This window comes from Pseudochaenichthys georgianus, chromosome 19 (genome assembly GCF_902827115.2).
Source record: "Pseudochaenichthys georgianus chromosome 19, fPseGeo1.2, whole genome shotgun sequence".
Classification (NCBI taxonomy): Eukaryota; Metazoa; Chordata; class Actinopteri; order Perciformes; family Channichthyidae; genus Pseudochaenichthys; species Pseudochaenichthys georgianus.
Genome location: NC_047521.1, coordinates 10,491,063 through 10,513,786, shown reverse-complemented (window position 1 = coordinate 10,513,786; position 22,724 = coordinate 10,491,063). Strand labels below are relative to the sequence as shown.

At 41.0% G+C, this 22,724-nt stretch overlaps 1 protein-coding gene and 1 long non-coding RNA gene across 6 annotated transcripts; both read left to right on the top strand.

Annotated features, from left to right (window-relative positions):
- The first annotated feature begins 28 nt into the window (after positions 1–28).
- Positions 29–16,850, top strand: nbr1a (NBR1 autophagy cargo receptor a). Of its 5 annotated transcripts, none has more exons than XM_034108014.2 (22): positions 29–234; positions 586–648; positions 1,494–1,512; positions 1,784–1,806; positions 2,262–2,444; positions 2,953–3,030; positions 3,134–3,348; positions 3,591–3,710; positions 3,982–4,275; positions 4,621–4,780; positions 5,127–5,375; positions 6,300–6,422; positions 6,561–6,636; positions 6,803–6,913; positions 7,302–7,481; positions 8,492–8,662; positions 8,797–8,942; positions 9,086–9,540; positions 10,084–10,169; positions 10,521–10,608; positions 10,872–10,971; positions 15,120–16,850. In XM_034108014.2, the coding sequence occupies exons 1-22, from the start codon at positions 133–135 to the stop codon at positions 15,306–15,308; spliced, it is 3,231 nt and encodes a 1,076-aa protein (XP_033963905.1). In that variant the 5' UTR covers positions 29–132; the 3' UTR covers positions 15,309–16,850. The 5 variants fall into 5 exon arrangements, with proteins under 5 accessions (XP_033963905.1, XP_033963907.1, XP_033963909.1 ...); XM_034108016.2 differs by having other exon boundaries at positions 10,521–10,625; positions 15,120–15,248; XM_034108018.2 differs by having other exon boundaries at positions 10,880–10,971; positions 15,120–15,208.
- A 2,752-nt stretch (positions 16,851–19,602) lies between these two features.
- Positions 19,603–22,375, top strand: LOC139435818 (uncharacterized). Its single transcript, XR_011645016.1, has 6 exons — positions 19,603–19,687; positions 19,964–20,156; positions 20,499–20,595; positions 20,941–21,149; positions 21,264–21,391; positions 21,474–22,375. It is a non-coding gene; the product is annotated as an uncharacterized lncRNA (long non-coding RNA).
- The last annotated feature ends 349 nt before the right edge of the window (positions 22,376–22,724 follow it).

Sequence of the window (22,724 nt, the reverse complement as noted above, 5' to 3'; positions counted from 1 at the left end):
CGCGAAAACGTCACCGTATTTTTCTCGACGCAGCTGACGATGTAAACAAGAAAAGACAGTCGAGGGCAACAGGGATCAAATAGGCCGGTGTCACCGCAAATGATAGCCAATATATGCTCATAAACGGCTGACATGGGGCTGCCTGTTACGATTAAAGTAAATTTCCGTGGGAACGTGAAGAGATTTCTGGCTCAGGATTTGGACAAACTGGAGTGGGAGTCCGTTGAAGCCTGGGTAAGCTGCTGCTAGCTGAGCGTGCTGGCTAAACGCTGGCGCAGTTTGGTGAAGAGCAGGCCCAGACATGGCCTAGACACGTAAACAATAGACCACCTGAAGGACAGGCAATACTGTTGCGACAACATTTTCATACGTGGTTATTGTTTAATGCTTACCCTGAATATGAGGGTTAGGATTGCTATTATGCGTTTTACAGGACAATTACATTAGCTAGCTGTACTGTAAAGGTATTTCTCGGCTTGCCATTATTGATGTTTTCCTTACACTTGTGAGGAACACAAATCTGATTCAAAAAATATATTTTTCCTCGGGGTTTGATAATCAATTATTTAAATATATACATTTCAGATCAAAGCGTCTTTTGGGATCAACCACTTTCAAATCAAATACTTTGATGAGGATAATGAAGAGGTAAGGGAGTGTATACAAATACTGTATGTGTCCTTTGTGTTGTGTTTACCACTGAAGGAATGTTACTTGGTAAATGTACTATAAGTAAGTGCACCATACTTGGTTATGTACATTTATGCTATTTTATGTCTACATTTGGGAAGGCAATATACTCATTTCTACTTCACTTCATTTATTTAAAAGGTTGAGTTACTTCGATTCTGATTAATAGGACAGCATAAATAAACCGTGTAGTTTGTTAACAAATATAAGAATACTTTAGTTCACACTTAAGTAAGATTGTTATTAGCTAAGTAAGGGAGCAGTAGTGAACTACAACTTAGTACATATACTCAAGTAATGTAAAGGAGTACACTTTTTGGGTACTTCTACTTCATTGTTTACATTTTGAACCACTTTTATACAAATACTTTCCAGATTTAGATTATTAATACGAAACATAAAACCAACTAATAACTTATTATAACTTATTATATATTAAGCTACCCAATATATAGAGTTATGACAACTGGCCCCACATTAACCAGCCACAACACTGAAGAGATGTGGATACTAATGTGTCACTGACAATCATTTATACAATTTATTATTCTGAATTGGGCCTTTCTCTATCATGATATATATCCATTTGTTATACAGTAAGTCCTCTTACTTTACATTGTGCTGATAATATTTATGCTATGTAGCATTTTTAATTCATGAATTTCACCTGTAAAACAGTATTTATATTCTTCTTCCAGCACTGATTTGTAGACTTAGGATAAAATGATCATAATGTTTGACCTGCATGATCTTTAGGCGTAATCCATTGACATATTGCTAACTCATTCACTCTTTTCTTTCAGATTTGTATAAACAGTCAAGGTAAGAAAACGTTTGTTTGCTTATCTTTTCATTTCATAATGTATTTGAAGTAGAATATGAGCAACAATGATACCTGATATGATCTTTTTTAAAGTTACAATTCTTACTGCGGAATAACGAAGACGACAACAGAAAATACACAATTCTTACCAACAATATACAAATACTTATAAATAATTCATATAAAAAGTGGAAATATGTGTACTTTACATAAATATGTGTGCAACTAATTGTTACTTATCAATGTTCTGTTGTTGCGTTTTTATTTCAGATGAATATGAAGAAGCCATCAAGGTACATGGCATTGCTTTATTTCTGTCGCATATTAAAGACAAGATGAGATTTAAAGGCACATTTCACAAGTCATTCGAACATTGAAGAGATCATGCAGGATATGGGAATCAAGTGACGTTTGTAGTGGAAGTAGAATTCAGTCAAACATTATTGCGTGAATGAGAAAATTAAAAAACATTGCATTGCGTGACTGTTACTCTCCAGGCATGTGACAAAATATGAGGTGACGCATCACATGTATTGTGTGACCTGCCTTAAGACATAAACCAGTCTAGCAGCATTCCAATAGTTATTTACAGGGGAATTGTGCCAACAACAACTACGCTGTGTTTTTATATTTTATCCTTATAAGTTTATTTTTGGCATAGTCAAGATTTTAGCTTATTGTTTTTATTCAATTTATCAAATGTTCTGTGTCTCCTGTGGTATGTGTTTCATTCTTGTTTTCCACACAGAGTGCAGAGAAGCAGGGGAACCAGTTGCACATGAACGTGTACAAGATGAAGGGTCAGGCCTGTGGAGGCCCGCTGAAGACGGAGGTGAAGGAGCTGAAAGGAGACCTCCGGCCTGCTCCTCCGTATCCATCAAAGGTCAAAACGGTGGATAAAGGCACACAGGTCACCCCGGAGCGAGAAGCTGTAAGGAAACTCACAGATTCTCCTCCTCCCATCTCCTTCCTCTTTCTACTCATTACATGCTCTCACACTTGCAGTGTTTACAGCGTCTCGTTAGCATTGTTAGGCACAGTAATAGTCTAGAAACACATCTTAAGCACCCGCTGTGGTTCATCTCTTGTAGTATTATTATTTAAATAGCTTTTATCGGGCTGTACATTATATGTTAAAGCTTCAGCCATAACCTTTAGATTCCAATTTTATATAAACAACCTTTTATTTCTTTTTATTCTGTTTGATTGGTCCCCATGCAGAAGACCCAGGTTCGAATCCGGTTGGGACCATGCAATTCAGCAAAGCCCAATTAATGTTAAGGACAGATAACAGTCTTTCATTGCCTATGCATTTATCTGGCAATGATTGACATATTACAGGGAATTGTGTGGTCAGTTTGTGTCTAATAATGAAAGTCAAGCTCAACTCAAATATGCTAGAAAATTAACTTCACACCTCCTGATGTATTCTGATACAGGTCACAGCAAAGGACAACAAGGGGAACAAGCCAGAAGATGAACCACCTCCCATGTGGTTTAGATCGTACATGGAGAAGGTAAGATATCAATAAAACATTTTTAACTTCAACTTAATATTGTTGTATCTCCAGCTTTTAACAACATAAATCAAACTCTTTTTTTCCCCTTCTTGTTCCATAGTTTAAAGATGAGGTAGTGAAAGAGGTGGTGGAAAGGATGTGCAATGACTTTTCTGGCCAGTGTTGTACCCACAAATCACCAGATGGGCCGCTTGAAGCCAGTGGCGGTCCTTTAGGGCCAGGGCCGGGCCCCTCCACCTCAAGTGGGTCCCTGGGCTACACCCCCAACTGCAGCAGCTGCAAAAAACTCACCTCTGAAGGGGCCTACAAGTGCAGGTAGGAACACATGATAATACAATGAGAAGGAGCCAAGTGATGTTTCACCTGATGAGTCAACAGAGATGATCTTAACATGTCACAGATATTGTCATACACAATGTTTAGTGGTCCTTTAGGCCTTTGTGCCTTCTTCTAAGTTTGCACTTTGTTTACGTCAAACTTGTTCCTGCATTCCGTGCTCTTTAAGCATCTTTATGAGTATCCCTATAATTGCTTTTTCTTGGCTTGTGTCCTGCCAGTGTATGCCCGTCCTGCATCCTGTGTGAGATGTGCAGACACAGCCATGACCCCAGCCACAACCTCGTGAGAACCAAGACACCTCTCTCCATCCCTGAGCATGGCATGTCGGGAGAGTTGAGGTAAACGCCCAAGAGCGAGGATCAATCTTCCCACTTCTTGAAACTATAAGACATTCTTACTTGCAACAGTGCTAGCCCTTTTTGCTATCACTTCTTCTGCATTATTGGAGGAAAACATATATATGAAATAGTCGCAGAGCAAGACTGCAAACATGTTTTAGCAGCTAGATTACCGTAAATAATGAATTCTAAGTGTGTATGTGTTTTTGTTCTTGGAAAATAAACTTTTGATAGTCAACAAATAGGTGTTCCTGATGACATTTCAAACCAGGTTCCCAAGGCGAGGAGACATGACTGTGCGCAAGGCCGAGCGACAGCGCCTCAAAGCTGAAAGGAGGCAGCTCAGAGCTGAAGTGAAGGAAATCAAGAAGAAACTGAGACTGGAGAAGAGGGGGCTGCAGTGGAGTGGGCCCTCTACCTCAGGCAGAGCCAACCTGACAAACATGGCCTCCACGTCCACGCAGGTCCCAGCCCTGTCCCCCCCTGCTGCCACAGAAACTGCCTCAGGTCCAGCCCAAGGTCCCGTCCCTGCCCCGGCCCCTGATCCCCAGACCTCCAGTCCAGAGTAAGCGCCATGTGGGAAGGGCGTCCGCCAGTGCTGGGTACCTCAAACCCAGCATGGATGCAATAAAAGTCCTTTTTTCCCAAGAAAAGAAATCAAAATATGCCATCTTTGTAATCTAGTCTGTATGAGTGTGTCGCTGGCTGCTCTGGGGTGGTGGAAAATGTTGGAACTACCTCAATGTGAAACTGCTGCTGCTGCTGCTTCATAGATTTTCTAAGAAAAATTGCTTTTGAGCTGCAAAAAAAAATCTGGGGGTCCTGCTTTTTGATTCATAGAGAACAAAAGAGATGGGTATTATAAGAAACCAGGGCTATTTTCAACAATGCTCTGTACACTTGAAACTAGGGGTCCCGGGGTCTCGAACACGTCCTTGGTTCCTACTATGGCTGCCTTGTTTCTGGATGAAAATCTGCCGGACGGCACCCGTCTGGAGCCTGCTACCAAGTTCATCAAATACTGGAAGATGAGGAACTCGGGCACTATCAGCTGGACCTCAGAGACTAAGGTACTGCTCCACCCCGCCGAGAGGACAGGCCCCTCTGCTTCACTCCCACTTTGAGTCCCTACTCAGCTTCTTATCCACTAACACCAGCTAAAATGTATTTCCCAGCCTAATCCTACTAATGCCCTTTCCGCCTGAGATCTCGATTTTTTTGAATTCAGTTAATTCAGTTTTGTTATTTAAGTTTTTAAGTCTTCGTCATTGTTTGAGAGTGTGTGTGTGTGGGTATCCCTCACTTGAGTTTATTATTTTTCTGCTGAGTGACTTTGGCTGCATGCTGTTGTCCTTGTGCCTTTTTCGCATGTGTATTTCTATTTTGTGTTTTGTGTATGTGTGTACGTGCACCCAGCTAGTGTTCATGTGGGGAAACCTCGGCTTGGCGTCAGAGGAGAGGAAGGAGGTGCCGGTCCCCTTGCTGCTGCCGGGACAAGTGGGAGTGGTCAGTGTGGCCTTTGTGGCCCCCGTGATGGAGGGGACGTACACCTCCCACTGGCGGCTGGCGCACTGCGGCTGCCAGTTTGGCCCCCGGGTCTGGTGCAGCATCGTAGTCGACCTCGGTGACGGCCGGAACGCACCCGGGCATCAGAGCAAACCACTGGCAAGTCTGATAACCAATGACACAATGTACAACTGCAGAGAGAATGTTAACTGTTGGCATGCTAGATTTGCTATTATCTGTAACTAGTGCTGTACCGATTTTTCTGGTAGTTTACTTGAGTATATCAATTTTTTGCTCCGTTATACTTCGGCTGGACTTATTTGACAGATACAATGATAAGGTACATTGAGGGGTGTTATCACATTTTTAACACCAACAATATATTTTTGTATTCTTTGGACAACAATACCCATCCTTTGCTTGAAGAATCACAAATTCTGCCACAATTTCCGATTTAGGGGCTCGATTTGAGATGATATCTTACTCACGTTTGACATAATAATTTATATTTGTTTATAAAAAAAGGGAGCTGACATTTTATTTCACAATCTTATGGGTTGGTTCTGTGTAAAATATATACACTTGGACGGAAATGGTGACAGGCAAAGGAATGTCAAAATAAAAGCGCATCTTAAGACGTTCAATGGTTTCACTTTACATAAACGATATTGAATCGATGATGATTAGATTTACACCCCACATTGTCGTTTAGGTTTATAATTTTTTTTATTAAGACACAGGATCCAAATCGCTTAGCGTTTTACTTAAAAAAACAAATACACATTTCAGATGAGTTGTTAGCAGTTCTACCAAAGAGAGATTTCCCCTACATTTTAGTTGGGGGCTGTAAAGAGGTTACACTATTTCACAAAAAAGCGAATATTAGAGAAACAATCCAATTCAAAGCAGATGTGTCTGGTTCTAGGGTATTCATTAGAAACAGGATGTCTGTGAGTTTTTCATTGTGGAACCCTTAAATTCATAGTGACACTAAACCTGGGTTACTCTTTAAAATGTAATGGTAACTTTCTGAACGCACACTGTAGTGATACTCATGATATGGTGCTTGTGTGTGTGCTTCAGAAGGAGGAGGAGAGTCCAGTGGAGAAGGAGGAGGTCAGGTCAAAGGACAGCGGCCCTGTCTTTTCTGTAGACCTGAACCACGAAGACTACTACTTCCCCTCCGTGGACCTGCTCACTGCACAGGTGCACGCTCAAAAAGAATCTGCCATACATCTACCGTATCATGTATTTTCAGCCAATACCTCTGCTTTGTTTGTGATCGCACACACTGACAGAACAGCCTTTGCCTTCCATACATGTCTTCCGTTTGTTTCTTTATAGGATCTACTGTCATTTGAGCTGCTGGATATAAATATTGTGCAAGAGTTGGAGAAGGTTCCGAACAACACTCCTGTTGGTGAGAAATATTTTAAAGAAGATTAGTTGAAAGAGAGCAGTTTGTGCCACTTCCTCCCTTCCAAAATGTCCCTTAGCTTTGCTAGGAAAAAATGGCTACACTTACACGTTTGAGAATCGCTAAATTAATGTGTAAAATGTGTTGTGTTTGCTTTTCCTGAATGTAGATTTGACTCCCTGCATATCTCCTCTGCCCCATGATCCACCAGTGTTGGAGGAGCCCGTAAATTCCCAGATTAAAGAAGACGCAGAGGTCACAGGGGTCAGAAAGCTTTTTGGTAAGACTGATTGTGTTATAATTGTGTAAAAAAAATCCTGAGTTATGTGTTCTTAATTTTGTAAACATGAAGTTGTCTGTTGCTTCCCAAGGAAATGCAACTCAAGTAAAAAAAATTATCCAGCATGTTTTATCTTTGGGCTAGCGGCTGAAGGCTACATTAGCCACTGCTAGCATAACATTAGCCACTGCTAGCATAACATTAGCCACTGCTAGCATAACATATTAATGGAGTCGCTAGATCACATTATTCTTGAAAAATAATGTGTGGAATAAAGAAGAAGATATCTCTGATTCTGCCACATAAATCAGTACATCATTAGTCCATTACAGAAGTTCATTGGTAAATCTGTGGATTACTCGTTTAATATGTGTTGTATTTGGTCAAGCAGTAAAACTGAGGCAGCAGAAGGAGCAGCTGGAGCCTTTGGTCCAGGAGGAGGACCGGGAGGAGGAGATCAGTGGAGCCCAGTTCCTCTGTGAGACTGTCATCCGCTCCCTCACCTTAGAGGAGGGCCCTGATCACAGACCCCTGCGCAGGGCCCAGCACAGCAGCCACAAACCTCAGGGTGAGAATGAGACCGTTAATCACACTGTGTTATGTGGTGGAAATCCTTGAATTGAACTGTCCAAGAGTTGTCCTTCTGAATCTTTTATCAACTTTGGAGCTTTCAGAAAGCAAAAGTCTCTACAGCCCAGAGCAACAACTCAAACTGAGTCAGCTTTTATACAGATTCAGTGAATACAAGCTGAGTCAATTCAAACAGTAGAACCACAAGGTCTGCCCTAAGAGGGGACTGTGTAGTCCCTCTTAGGTCCAGTTCCTTTGGCAAACACTGTTTCTCTGTGAGGGCATCTACACTCTGGAACACAATACCAATACAGATCAGGAATAACACCTCTTATCATACATTTAACCACAATCATAAGAACTGGCTTTTAAACAATCAAAAATGTGAACACTTTTAACTGAATCAAGGTATGATGATATTTCATCTGTTTGCATGTTTGTTTGTTCCTCTCTATTGTTGTACTATTGTTCCTATTTATTGTTGTACTGCTATTTATTTATTGTTGAACTGCTATTTATTTATTGGTGTACTGATGTTGTCTGCTGTACTCTATTTAATTATGTTTTTATTTTCTAGTCTTGTTGTGGTCAGTTAACATCTTGCCAAGGACAACAGTTGAAAATTAGCCTGCTGGCTAATACTGGCTCATTTACAGCAATGTGAATTAATGTGCACTGTCCTTTAAATAAAATAAACAAAGAAAACAAAGTCATGATATTACTGACCCATGACTCTAAGGGCATTAGACCCATGATCAGATCAATGGTAACCTCCTGTGTGGTCACATTGCACCATCTTATCTACTTTTTTTTGACAAGTAAGGCTTACAGGATATTATTTATTTTACAACATCATGGCATTGTGTTTTATTGATAATCCGTATTTTCATTACTGTTATTATTAAACACTGTTGCCAAAGTAATTTAACTCAGAAATTAAGTGTTTCTTTGTTTTGTGCAGTATAATCAGGTGCTCACACTTAGTTTTTCTCCCTTCTTTTCTTCCAGTTGTGTCGCGGGGCACCAGCTTTTGCTTGGAGAGGGTTGTAGAGGCTGAGCAGACGACAGAGATAGTGCAGGAGGGAAGTGAGGAGATCTGTGCTGTTAGACTGGAGAGTTCAGCTCTGCCTGTCAACACAGGCTTCAACCAGATCACAGAGGAAGAGGAGACCAGACCAGGTTAGTGGAACACTTCCAGGATTCTGTTTATGAACTTATTTGTATTACATCTGTGGTTTTAATTGCACACCGACAGTTTGATATCTGCAATTGTTAGATGCTAATTTTGTGGGGGTTTTTGCCTTTTTTTTCAGTTTTGCTGGAACCAGCAAATGAAAACCTGCATACGAGTTCACATCGTGATATCGAGAATGAAGAAGTCATTGATGACATGCAGAGCATGGCAGAAATTCAAGAGGAGAAAGAGGAGGGTGGAACTAAAGGAGAAGACTGGGAGGAGGTGAGGGTTTAACCTTTTTTAAACTGAAACATTTCTCTGGCAACTTAAGAGTTGCTTTATTAATTCAGATCCACATTTCCCTTCTAACCACATCAGTTGTCTTAATGTAATCACATCCACCATCTTCTCCTCCTGTGTCTCAGGTCAGCAGTCAGACCTCCTCAGTCTCCTCCTGCGACGATTACATCATCGTCCTCCCAGACTGCTTTGACACCAGCCGGCCTCTGGGGGAGTCCATGTACAGCTCCGCCATGTCGCAGCCGGACCCCGCCCCCCCCACTTCCACTGCTGCTGATGATGTGACCCCAGCCGATCCGGACGCACTGCAAGAGGAGGAGGAGGAGGAGGAGGAAGAAGAGGAAGACTCCAACTCGGAGCCGGATGACGTGGCCCCGCTGAGAGAGAGGCAGGAGGCGGTGGATGCAGAGGATTTGTCTGTGAACACGTGGCCCCCGCCCGTCCCCCCCCCCCACAGCAGTGTGAACCAGATGCTGTGCGCCTCCCAAACCCTGGACGCCGTGACGCTCACGCCTGTAGTGGTGCCTCCACCAGTGCTGCCTGACCCCCTGCTGCCCCCCCCCACACTCTACTCACCCAGGTTAGATCACACAAATGGTCTTTAGCATGTGTGGAACTAACTTTTTGATGTGAATCAATATTTAAGCTCGATTTCTGTCCGTTTTTTTGTTCTTGTGGTTGAAATGTCTTCGTTTTCCTCGTTAACAATGTCAAGTATAAATACACATGACCATCCCTATGGGAACCCAGTATGAAAGTTAATTAATGACGATATATTGCAACTTCCCTTAGCGTCGTTTAACTAATGCATGCTACTTTGCACACGGCACTCTGCATTTTGTTTTCCACGGCTTTGTGCGTACATTTATTTCCCCAAGAGATCAAACCTGGTCAGGCAGAATTCCATTTTGAAAGCTAGACTTTTAGGGAACCAATCTAAACACGGATGGTTTCATTATTCTTTACCTATTACATTTTGCGATCAACATTTACTTCACAATAAGTTAAAGGAAATAACTTGTCTATTGCCACTTAAAAAAAAAGTAATTTGGGATTAAATAGAGCATTAAATTATTCGTTTTTTCTTCTTCTTCTGCCTGCTACCGACTGATTTGTGCTTCAGGTCTGAGGCACTGTACCTGGCCGAGGATCCCAGTCCTCCAGCCTGTGATCCATATGAGCCACATCAACCGAGGGTCCACCTAAATGGTGAGTTTCACTGTTTGTCCGCCCAGCTTTAAGCACATCAGTGTCATAGTACAAACTGGCACACGTGGAGCATAAAACCACTCGGCATGACACAGCAATATCAGCACAACATCTTCACCAGTGTGTTTTGGGTGTTATATAAATAAGACTGTGGTGGATTGACTTCAGTGTTGCCTCACAGAAAGGAAACACATTGTTGCCCTTTGTGGGAAGACAGGAAGTGAGAGCGCACACAAGCTTTCAGAATCTGTTGCTTCAGCAGAATGCTTTGTTCCTCCTCTAATATTGTGTTTGCATGTGTGTGTTGTTCCTTTTTTTCTTTTCTTTTTAAAAAAAAAATCTGCTTTGCAGTATCATCTGGTCTGTCGAGATCAGCAGGCTCAGCATCCAGTGCCTTTGAGACATACAACCCCAGACCCAGCAACGCTTTGCAGCCAAGGTGCAATACAACAAAGAGTAAAATTTGATATATTTCACTTTCATAAAGCAGATTCCTTCTTTGGTTTCTCTTTTGTGTTGACGACACACATCTGTTTTTATATTTTATTTGTGTAACAACCTGATCTGATGGCTTTTAACAGAGTCTATAATCAGAAATGTGATGCACATGTACTTTGTTATAAACAAGTCTAACTAGAACATGTTGTTCTCTGCTATATTGTTATACAACCCAGCTTAACCACATCCCTGTCTTTATACAAGGGGCCAAGGAGGCATCACCGAGGGACTTGTCAAAGGGGCCCTCTCTGTGGCAGCGTCCGCTTATAAAGCTCTCTTCACAGGACCAAACTGCTCAATACAGGTACATCACACAGAAACCCTTTGTTTTGTGTATCATAAATGCTAAGCAAAACAAACAGTATATCAGAGTTATAGTGGGAAGATTACGCACTGAAGGGCACGTGGATGATATTAATTTTCCATTTCAAAATATATTATAAAAAATGTTTTGTTAAAAGGCCCCAGTTTTTTCAACTCAAAAGTGTTCCCTTTTCTGTAGTTTGTTATATAGATTTGTGTGCATGTAAATTGTCTGCAAAATCTGAAATCACAAAGTTCCCTCCCCAACCCTTGCCTGAAACACCTCCATCGGAATCCTTTGTTTTCTTCCGTGACATAGTAACATGTTATCGGCTAGCGCTCCAACACATTGTACGTGATATATAAGGGGTTGGACATGTCTATGCAGTTGACCAATCACAACAGAGCCGGCCAGCTAACCAATCAGAGCAGACTGGGCTCTGGTTTCAGACAGAGGGTGAAAAGAGGTGCTGCAGCATTAAAGCATGGAGACATGTCAAAGTAGAGGCACAACATACAAATGTGAACCTGAAAATGATCATAATATGGCCCCTTTTAAGAGTTGGCCCTCTGATAAATGTAATCACATTGGCGAGAACATGCGTGAGAGATATTACATTTCTAGGATCTTATGATCTTTGCATCAGCATTTTCCCCAGAAAATGTGTGATAATTTTGCGAAAATGTGATCGATAATATTTAAAGAAGGAATATGTTATAATAACAACAGCTCCTACTTATATGTGTAATATGAAAGGTGTGACAAATCCACAGAGATTTAATGTATGAACAACATTTTGAGATCCCCATCAGACAGGTAATTGTTTTCTCACTCACTTCACTTTTTCTGTTTCACATTTCCAGTAATAGCAGGCAGCTTTTTCCAACCAAACAATGTCTGGTAAATCCCCTTTACACAACCTGTGCAGCACCAGACAGCAGAGGGACAAAATAAGCTACCAGCTGGTGAAACTAGTGGAGCGTTTAGAAACTAAAGAGCCAGATATATCCACTGAGGAGTTTTTAGAACAAACCGAGCTTAAAGGAAAGTGAATATCATCAATGGACATCAAAAGAAAGCTAATTCTGCTCTGTTTCAGAATCAGGGTGGGATTTTCACGGTGGCCATGGCCGTCGTAGCCCCTCGGTTTGGCCGTTATGCCCCACAAATAATTGTACGTCCTACGGCCACCATGGCCTTTGGGCCCCTCATACTGTTAAAATCTCGAAGTTGCTTTAAAAGCGTCAGAACAGTGGTTTCTGAACAGCATTATGCTGCGTTCACAACGGAGGAGATGCGAATAAGATGCGATAAGATGCTATGGTAGCAGCCTTGCTCTTGTTGTTGGGCCTGGTGAAATGGACTGCTGTGCATTTAGCTGTCCTTTCAGGCCCCTCCCCTTTTGGGAGCGTAGGGCAGAATTAGGGAGAGGGGTCTGCCTGCAGACCTCCACTCTCAGGACAGTTCCGGTGCAGACATCCACTCTCAGGACACCTCCACTCTCAGGACAGGAAGTGTACGCTAATAATTCCAAAATAAAATCACCACTATCAGTACAGTGCCACTTTCCAAACAGGAAATGCACGCAAATACAAAATAAAATCGGAACGTGACACTTATTATATACATATTTATATATATATATATATATACGGACACCTTGTATTGTTGTTACTATCAGTACAGCCGCAGCGCCACTCTCCGAACAGGAAATGCACGCAAATACAAAATAAAATCGTACTGACACTTATTATCTATATATATAGATATATATTTATTTATATATATAAATACGACATCTTGTATTTTAGTTACACCCGCTAGACAACAGTGGAAGGTTCGAGAAACAACCGTGTTTGCCGGGTGCACCGCGGCGGAGGTGGGGAGGTTCCAGCTGGGAACCTCCACCCCGCTGCGGGACCCGTGGGACCCCTGGACGGTGCGTCTTGGTCACGCTTCATATCGGCCGGCCCGGGAAGGAAGAGACACGCAGCACACCCTCCTGGCCATCAGAGTGGAACCCGCAGTTCGGAGGAACCGACCGCCAGAGCACCGGCACTAGGCCGGGCCGGCGTGGAGGCCCTCCGACAGTGGGTCGCGTTTGCCATTCGATCAGTGAGAGGAGAGGAGAAAAATGCAACAAAAATGGTCAAAATCCGTTAATATATGGATGAGGGGGGGGGGACAGGCCGTGGGGGGACACCCGAGACCGGGCAATGTCCCCGGTAGAAACCGGGTGAAATAGCCAAAAAATAAATAAATAATAAAACCGGGGAAAAGTGAAAAAAAGTGTCCGAAAATAGGCACTTGTGAGTCCCCTGTCAACTCCCGTTACATTCCTCCATGGTGTCATTTGAGCGGGGGGGTCAAAAGGGCTTGACCAAGGCCGACCCGAATTATTGATTCGAAAATAATATGATACAGTACTATTACGTCTGGGTCTCTGTGTTTCAATATCAATATCCATTTTTCCTCCTGGTCTCTCGCCCCCCCTGGCATGCCTCTGCGCCCCCCACTTTGAGAACCACTGGGCTAAACTAACGTTGTAGATGCTCCGTCCAAACTCACAACAACGTCCTAAAGACGGAATTAAAGCAGTGACTGTATTCGCCATTACACAGACAGTCTGTGGTTTGTACATCTTTAACTTTTGTCTAGTTTCTGAACAGATATGAGGAGCTGTGAGGAATTGATTAAAGAGACGCACGCACGCACACACAGACTTTTGCATTTCAAAGTATTGCTTGTTCATACAGTTGAATGTTGGAGCTTCACTGTGCACTGCTGAATGATGTATGTGCAGAGTTTGACCCTTGAAGGCTGTTTCTTTTGCTCTGAAATGGAATATATTTGTTACATATTATTAGAATTTTTGATTTGATTTCGGATTTGTGAATGGGAGAAGTAGTAGATGGAAAACATACCAAACACTAATTATTCAAAGTATATGGTAATACTAAGGAGGCATAGGCCTATATGATATAATGTTTGACATTATTGATATTAAAAAAGTCATTTGTTTTCCATGTCATTTCTTATCAGAAAGTGAAGTTATTTATTTGTAAACTCCAAATCCTAATTTTTCCCTCAATGGCCTTTGTGCTCTGGCATGTGGCCTTTCTGCCCTGAAATAACGTGTGACACCAAAGGCCAAATGGCCTTGCCTCTAAAATGATGAAAATCCAAGCCTGGTCAGAACTCAAAGTTCATCATAACAGCTTTAGAAGGTAACAATGTCAGTGTTGCATTTAAAGGTTTTTTCCATTGCCCTTTTGTAACTCAGCTGGGAAAAGAATGCAACTTTGACAAACTGCTGTTAATCCTAACATTTAATCAAATGAAAGTTAAAAGTGCATTTGAGAGCTCGGGAATTATATGATTGGTATTGTTTCAGTAGCTACTCGCCTGTGTAGTGAGTCAGACCAGAAGTTCATTAACCGTTGTGACCCCACATATTTTCCCTGAATTGTGTCAATAAGTATAAAGTATAAAGCTGCTGCCAACACGTTCCATTAACCAAATGCTCTGTTTTAGGTATGGAGTACTCAGACCTTTTACAAAGTATAAGCAGTAATAGGAATATGTTGAAAATCTCAGTTACAAGTAAAAATTCTACATTCAAAACTTTACTTTATTCTAACAGTACTAAAGTACTCATCAGCATCTACATGTACATGTAAAGCACAAAAAGAAAAGGTACTCATTAGGTAGAATGGCATTTTATACTCATAATATACACATTATATTATTATAATAATATAACAATACCTTGTTGCTGATTATAATAAGCCACAGGTAAAATAATAATAAAATAATGTATTACATGATTCATATATTATAATAATAATTATACTATAAATAATTTATATTTTGAGATGTTTACATTTTAGAATTGTTTATTACTACTCTTTTAATTTCTCTTATGTGCAATGCCTTTTTTGTGTGTGCTGCTGCAACGCAAAAAATCCCAAATTGGGATCAATAAAAGTACATGTTATCATCTTATCTTAATAAACATCTGACTTTTATAAATGTAACTAAGGCTGTCCAATAAATATATAGTAGAATATTTGCCTCAAACGTAGTAAACTCTGTCTGTATGTCCCTGTATCTCACCATCTCATCCCTGTTTTGGTTCCCCCCTGCAGCGAGGCATCGACCCGGCCACCCGGCAGGACCCTTCCCTGATGGCCATGCTGCTGGAGATGGGCTTCAGAGACCAGCGGCTTAACCAGCGGCTGCTGAGGAAGCACGGCTACAGCCTGCTGCACACCGTCAACGAGCTGGTGCAGATCGCCGAGGACAACCAGAGCAAAGCTGTCAATGCTCCGCACTGAGCCAGGGAAACGCTGCTCTAAAAATAAATGTATTTGACTTTTAAACATTACGTCAAGAGAATATTAAGATTATGACCTGCGTATATATCACCCTTTCCAGTGTCTAGATTTACATTTTAAATTATGTAAAGAAAGATGTTTATGATTCGTGCAATTCAATACTTTTCCAAAGGGTGGATGGTTATTTCGAAACTGATATTAGCGATAATAAGACGGCAATGTCTCTAAAGAGGATTTATTTCTTGGACTTGTTCATCAGAGAGAAAATAGATATTAGTCGCTTTCACACCGCAGTACTTTTCCCACAAAGGTGCATGATAACTTAGTTCATGAGAACTCTTTAGTTGCGTGGTTTGCAATCCGCCCAGCCAATCAGACATAGGAACCTTTTTTTACCTGCTCTCTAGCAGGGACGGAAAAGGAGGTAAAAAAGGTTCTGATGAACTAATTTGAGTTCCGGCTCTTTTTGGTGTGAACGCGACATTTTGGAACTATATCGGAACTAAAGTGGGAAAAGTACTCCGGTGTGAATGCGCCTATTGGCTTTTTCTGCCATTGGCTTTTGATTTAGCTTCAACATTTTTGACAAAATTAACCATATATACGCTTGTAAATTCTTACAAATAGTGGTTAGCCTTTGCCATGCCTTGTGTAGCTTCAACAAGGCAAAAAGTGCGTATTCCCGCTCTTCATCTTTAGTGTTTGTATGGCTGTTGTTGCTGCTTCCTCGGCGCTGAAAAATAAGTATTTTGACAGGGCTTGGCTAGATTCCTCTCACAAATAGAGCGAGGAAAATTAATACTGTTGAATGTCATTAAAGATAGAAAGAGACAGCTCTACTGAAGCTAACGTAGCTAACGATATCTGGGTGGTAAGGGTCAGCAGCGCAGAAATGAGAATATTTAAACTTTTCCCGATTATCGTAGTGAACTCTGCCTAAACAATGCAATTTTCTTTCTGTATCAGAGTACTGTTATTTTAGACGTTGACATGTGGAATGTATACTTAAACTGTCCGAAACTGACTCGGATGTTTTCTATCGCTTTTTAGGAGACACCTGCATGACAGGTAGAGGCTTTAGAGATGTGTTTTCTCGTGGTCTTAGCACAGTCACGGTAGAAAGTGTCCGCTTCCTACATCCTGCCTGCATCTTCTTTATTCGCATATCCAGCTGAAACAGGCATTTAACACGTACTTAAACCCGAGAGGTCTCTAACAACACATTCCTCACTCTCATAGTGGAACCAAGTATATCTTATTTCCTTACATTGCCCTTATAAAAACATTATTATTAGTTTACTGAAATATACATGTGGTGATTTGTGGTGTGAGTGTGCAGATTTAAGTTGATGTCTGTTATTTTGAATCCTGTGTGGGTGCTTGAGGATTTTCTTTGTTGATCACCCACGTTTAAAAAAAATCATGCTCTGAAGAATAATTCTGAATATATCTACTATGCTTGTCAACTTATTCCTCTGTCACAGAGTGTATACATTAAATATACTTCTACTGTCAATCCGCCAATAAAATATTTGCACATCTCGCTTGTCTCTTTTGTTGTAATGCCAAATGTCTAGATGTAGGTCATGGTACACTATATATCTGATATACAGGAGGACAGGCTGTACTAGGTTATATGGAGTTTGTCAGAAGTTGGATACTATAAAGGAGTGATTATGCTGCATTTATGACAGAATGAGGTTGGATTTAACATATTTGATGACCGCTTGTGTACATCAAAGCTGCATTACTAATGTATGTCGGTAGCCAAGAGGCTGACTCACTGCACTTGACATATCATTTTAAGGTTCATACAGTTTTGAGTTTGTACTAGAAAGTACATAAATGTTTTTAAAAAAACGTCAATTTTCTCATACTGTATCTGAGCATACTTCTCATCACCACCAGTCTGAAATGCTCCGTTTTAAGTGCTTGTCTCTTTAAGCCCTTTTCCCAAAACGGCTCTGGTTAGTCAGTGTTTCCAGTTCTGACATATTTGTGGCGTCTGCGTCATCATAATCCGAGATATGGAAATCTCACGTTGACCAATATTTACAGTTCGCAACACTGGGATTGTTTTTTCGGTTGGGTCATGTTAAATCTCTAACTCACTCTGGCTTGATTCCCCAAATGTTCCTACCCAAGCTTTAAGAAAAAGAACATACTATCATCAGCGGGATTTACTTGGGTCATGATTGATTTGGCATCACCCTGTTGGTAACAACATGCAGTCTTATACTAAGTGGGGTAAGTACTTGAGTACAATTTTGAGATACTTTACTTGAGAATTTCCATTTATGCTACTTTTTACTTCTACTCCACTACAATTCATAATTCGAGTACTTTCACCCCACTACATTTATTTAACACTTTTAGTTACTTTGCAGATTTGGATGAATAATGTGAAATATAATTAACTCTTAAATCAGACTTTAGTTACACCTGGAGTAAATTCAAAAGCTACCCTGCAGCATACAAAGTCATTAAAACTGCACCTTTACCAGCTTTGACAACTTTAATGCATCAATAATTATAATTAAAACATATGATGTATATTATTCTGAAATGGACCAATCTGCAGAATAAGTATTTTTACTTTTGTTACTTTCAGTATATTTTGATGCAAATACTTTTGTACTTGAATGCAGGACTTTCACTTGTAACAGAGTATATTCCGACACTCTGGTACTCTGGTTCCAAATACTTCTTCCACATCTGCTGATACTATAAGTCCCAGAACTAATGGGGCAGTAAAACTATATATGTGGGAGAAAACACTATAGGAAAGGGAAACCCCCAATAAGGATATTGGGCCCCTTTAATTCAGAATATGTCCAGTTTGTAACAATTGTTAAGGTATAAATATGGCAATACTTCATCTGTTCCTCATGCTCAATCAAGCAATAGACTGTGACTTAAATGAAAATCTTCGAGATACTCTAAGGTTGGGGGTCATCATTTGTTGGGTCAGGAGGGTCCCCCTTGGCTCAATAACAGGTTAATCTGGCCATGGTATAACAAATAAAATGCCAGGGTCAAAATAGCTTGAACTATAACGTTTGGGGTTAGTTGCACATTTTTTAGATTAGGTGTGAAAATATGTTGCCATTCTTTAGCCTTTAAGGAAAGTAAATGGAAAGCAGCACATGTGATCTGCAGCCGTAACCGAGCTGTCCAACCTGATCTCACCAGAATGCGTGACTCCACCACGACTCCTTAACACTGCATTGCGTGGTGGACTCACGAACTTTGTTACATTTACGTGTCGGCACCACGCAAACAACCGTAAAGTGAATGAGGCTCTTTTATCGTGGTGCACACACGCATTTCTACAACGTCCTGCAGTGAGCTTTTATTCTATAAAACGTTTTTAATATCTACTTTATAGCTTGTAGTAACTCGCGGGAGGCTTCTTTTATTTTATTTGTATTCATAATAATTTTTATTTTTCGTCAGAATGTATTATGGTGCATTATTTACGAATTTTTGTTCACAAAAAACAGTGCATTGTGTGTAATACAACTGTGATTTTTATTAAATAAGTTAGTTTTTAAGGAAGGCCAGAGCTTCAGCTGTGTCAAATAGATTGTTCCCTTTAGTTAACGTTTTTTAAAAGAACATTATATTCCTATTTGATGCAATGTGAGCATCCATTCCCATTGGATAACGGAGGATTTTACCCCGGAAGTAAGTACTCTCCTTACTGTCGATTGATTTTACAGTGATATCTGCATTACTCATCAATTCAAAAACACCAGATTATCCTTGTTGATTACACAACATTGATTGGTTTAAATTGTGTGCAATACTTTTGTAATTTTCCCCTTCGATTCGGAAGCCCAATCAGGGTGCGAACTGGAGGGGAGCAGGGGGAGCTATAGCTCCCCTAGTGGTGACATGAGCTCCCCTGGGAACATGGTTTGTGAAATTTGGGGGGAGCTCTCTAAAATACTGATATGATGACCAAATAAATTCCATTTTGGGCATGTTTTTTTTTTCAAAGGTGTAAAATAAGTGAAATAAAATTATAGTTTATGATTCATGAAAAAAGTGTCGCCTGCTTGTATGCTGCCCGCAGCTCCACCCACTACCCACTCACGGAGCGTCCACACTACAGCTCCAAAAATAGCTTGGAGCTGGGCGTGTCTGGAGCTTGGGGATTTTATTCAAGCAACACGGCCAACCATAGACATATAAAGAGTAGACGCCGCATTGGCTGCTGGGGCGCAAGAAATACGGCCGCCATCTTGGACCGGTCATCCTACAGACATTCTACCCATAGACAGCAGAGGTTTCAAGATGCCAGAGCACTGTGCAGCATATTGCTGTGCAAATCGGTGGACGATTGCGAACAGGGGTCGGGGGATTACTTTTCACAAGTAAGATTCAACATTATAATTGGTTGTATTTTGTAAATAGAATATTATTGTACTGTATTGATGTCCGCCAGCGAAATCGTAGCCAGCAAACATTATGTTCATGGCCAACTGAGACTTTATAAATCGCTGCTGTAACAAGTGAATGTCCCCGTTGTGGGATGAATAAAGTAAAATCTAATCTAATCTATCTATGAAGAAGAAAGAAGAAAATAAGCTTGACCTCCTTCTTAAAATGTGTTTGTGTTGACGCTCAAATCTCCCGTTTTTATTTTGAAGGTTTCCCAAAGACAAAGATATGAGAAAGAAGTGGGAAGTTGCTTTGAAGAGGGAAGGGTTCACTGCAAGCGAGTCATCCGTGATTTGCAGTGAGCATTTTAAGCAGGACGAGTTTGACAGGACAGGACAGATTGTCCGACTCAGAGATGGTGTTATTCCCTCCATCTTCAGCTTCCCGGTTCACCTCCAAAGAGTAGGTGTATCATCATACGGTTATTAGCATTCATAAATGTAAATATTCTATTATCAATTGTGTGTGTGTGTGTGTGTGTGTGTGTGTGTGTGTGTGTGTGTGTGTGTGTGTGTGTGTGTGTGGTGTGTGTGTGTGTGTGGTGTGTGTGTGTGTGTGTGTGTGTGGTTGTGTGTGTGTGTGTGTGTGTGTGTGTGTGTGTGTGGTTGTGTGTTGTGTGTGTGTGTGTGTGTGTGTGTGGTGTGTGTGTGTGTGTGTGTGTGTGGGTGTGTGTGTGTGTGTGTGTGTGTGTGTGTGTGTGTGTGTGTGTGTGTGTGTGTGTGTGTGTCTGCTTTTTCATTTTAGCCGGAAAAGGGCAGAAAAGCTGAAGAGAGCCTGCACTGTGGCCCCTCAGGACGACCCAGAAGCTTCAACCTCACACTCACAACCTCAGCTTAATGATGTGAGTATTTCTATTTTCAACATCATTCATAATGGTCCTAGACAAAGTAAAATCTCTCTTGTTTGCTACCACTCATATTAAACACACTCACAAATAAACCCATACACACACAATTGAAGACATGTTGAACATGCATTCCTGGCACACACACACACACACACACACACACACACACACACACACACACACACACACACACACACACACACACACACACACACACGATGCTGGCAGTGGCTTTGACAGGTGATGACTATAAGAAAGAATGTGGGCCATACTCTAGTTGTGTCAAAGTGTTGTGTGTGAAGTGAAACATCACTCAAACCATGTTCATCCCTCTACTAGGATCATAGCTATGTCTCGCCTGCTTCTCCTACTGCTCTTAAGGCCAGACTCAATGAAGCTTTAGCAAGAGTGGAGAGTCTCGAGCGAGAGAGGAAGAATGCCATGGCTAGAGAAAAGAGGGCAGAGACCACAGTGAGGAGTCTTTTGGGGGATTTGAGGGAAAAGAACCTCATTAATGAAGAACTCAAAGAGGCTTGATTTCTACTCCGGTAAGATGAAAGTAGCACTTTGAAATTCATGTACATCTTACTCTTACACTCTTTATTAAACTCCTTTGTTATTATATGAAGGGGACTTATTAATTTTTTCTCATACAATTTCAGATCTTCAAATAGACTTCAAGGCAAAGCAGGGCCATGAGTACTCAAAGGACCACAGAGAGTTTGCCCTCACACTCCATCTACATGGTCCAAAGGCATACAAATACCTCAGAGAGACTAAAAAAAAAAAGGTAGTCTTAATGTTGTTCAATTTCATTTTTGGAAATTACGGTTGCAAGTACGTTAAATAGCTACTTCTCAATTTTTTTACAGGTGGCTGTGTTCGGTGGATGGCAAGCCTGGCCTGAACAAGATGATGCTGAATATGCTGGAGAGAAGATGCCAGGACGACCAGGCTAAATATGGATGTGTTTCACTCATGTTGGATGACATGGCCATCAGAAAACATGTGCAATATAATCCACATAACCAGTCAATGTCTGCTTTTGTAGACATGGGTGATGGAAACAATGAGACCGATGCTGCTACTGAGGCTCTTGTGTTCATGGTGGTTGGCTTACACGGACATTGGAAGGCTCCCATTGCATATTACCTGACGAAGTCTTTGTCACCTGAAACACAAAGGGTCCTAATCTAAATCTAAAATCTAATCTATCTAGGAAGAAGAAGGAAGAAAATAAGCTTGACCTCCTTCTTAAAATGTTTTTGTGTTGACTCTCAAATCTCCCGTTTTTATTTTGATGGTTTCCCAAAAACAAAGATATGAGAAAGAGGTTCTCAGTCATGCTTTGGAGGAGCCGCATGCACGGGGCATTCGGGTGTCATGAGCAACTTTGTGTAAATATGGTTTGGGCGGGGTGGTGTCATGTTCTTGTGTTTAACTTGAACATTTACATTTTTTATATAGATGTAGAAGTACATTTTCATTTTTTATGACATAGATATTCATTTTTACTGATATATAACTTCTGTCTATGTATAATGTATTATTGTTTCTTCATTTTTCAACTTATTAAAATAGCTGAGTATAGGCCTACACAATCTGCTTCACTATCATATATAGACCATTAGTGTTTTTTTATGTGTGTGTGTGTATATATTATATATCGTGTGTCTTTTGCAAAATACCTATCATACATAACATAGGCTATCAAATACCAGAATATTCTATTGCTGTTAAGCCTACTATGAATATTAAAATACGCCGAATCATGTGTCCGGTATCATGCCTACATATATGACGTTTGCAGAAAACCCCCCCCGTGAAAATCAGTTTTGTATTCAGCGAGTTATGATTGATAAAATGCGCAGACACTTCATTGCGCCTGCCAGACAGATCACACTGAGTGGAGCGGGTGACCGGTCCAAGATGGCGGGCCCACGGCTCGTCAGCGCCAATAGGCAGTAGCGGTCGATGCGGCGTCTACTCTTTATATGTCTATGCGGCCAACAACCAATCACATGAATCTCCCGCCCCCGACATACAAAGCAAAAACCCCCGGGGATTTTATGCGAGCAATATATATATAAACTCCCCAAACAGGCGAAAACCTACCAGTTTCC

Coding starts and splice junctions, on each gene's coding strand:
- nbr1a (XM_034108014.2), top strand. CDS start 133: ATGGGGCTGCCTGTTACGATTAAAGTAAATTTCCGTGGGAACGTGAAG. Junction 5,376..6,299: donor GGCATCAGAGCAAACCACTG/GCAAGTCTGATA, acceptor TGTGTGCTTCAG/AAGGAGGAGGAGAGTCCAGT. Junction 9,541..10,083: donor CCCACACTCTACTCACCCAG/GTTAGATCACAC, acceptor TTTGTGCTTCAG/GTCTGAGGCACTGTACCTGG.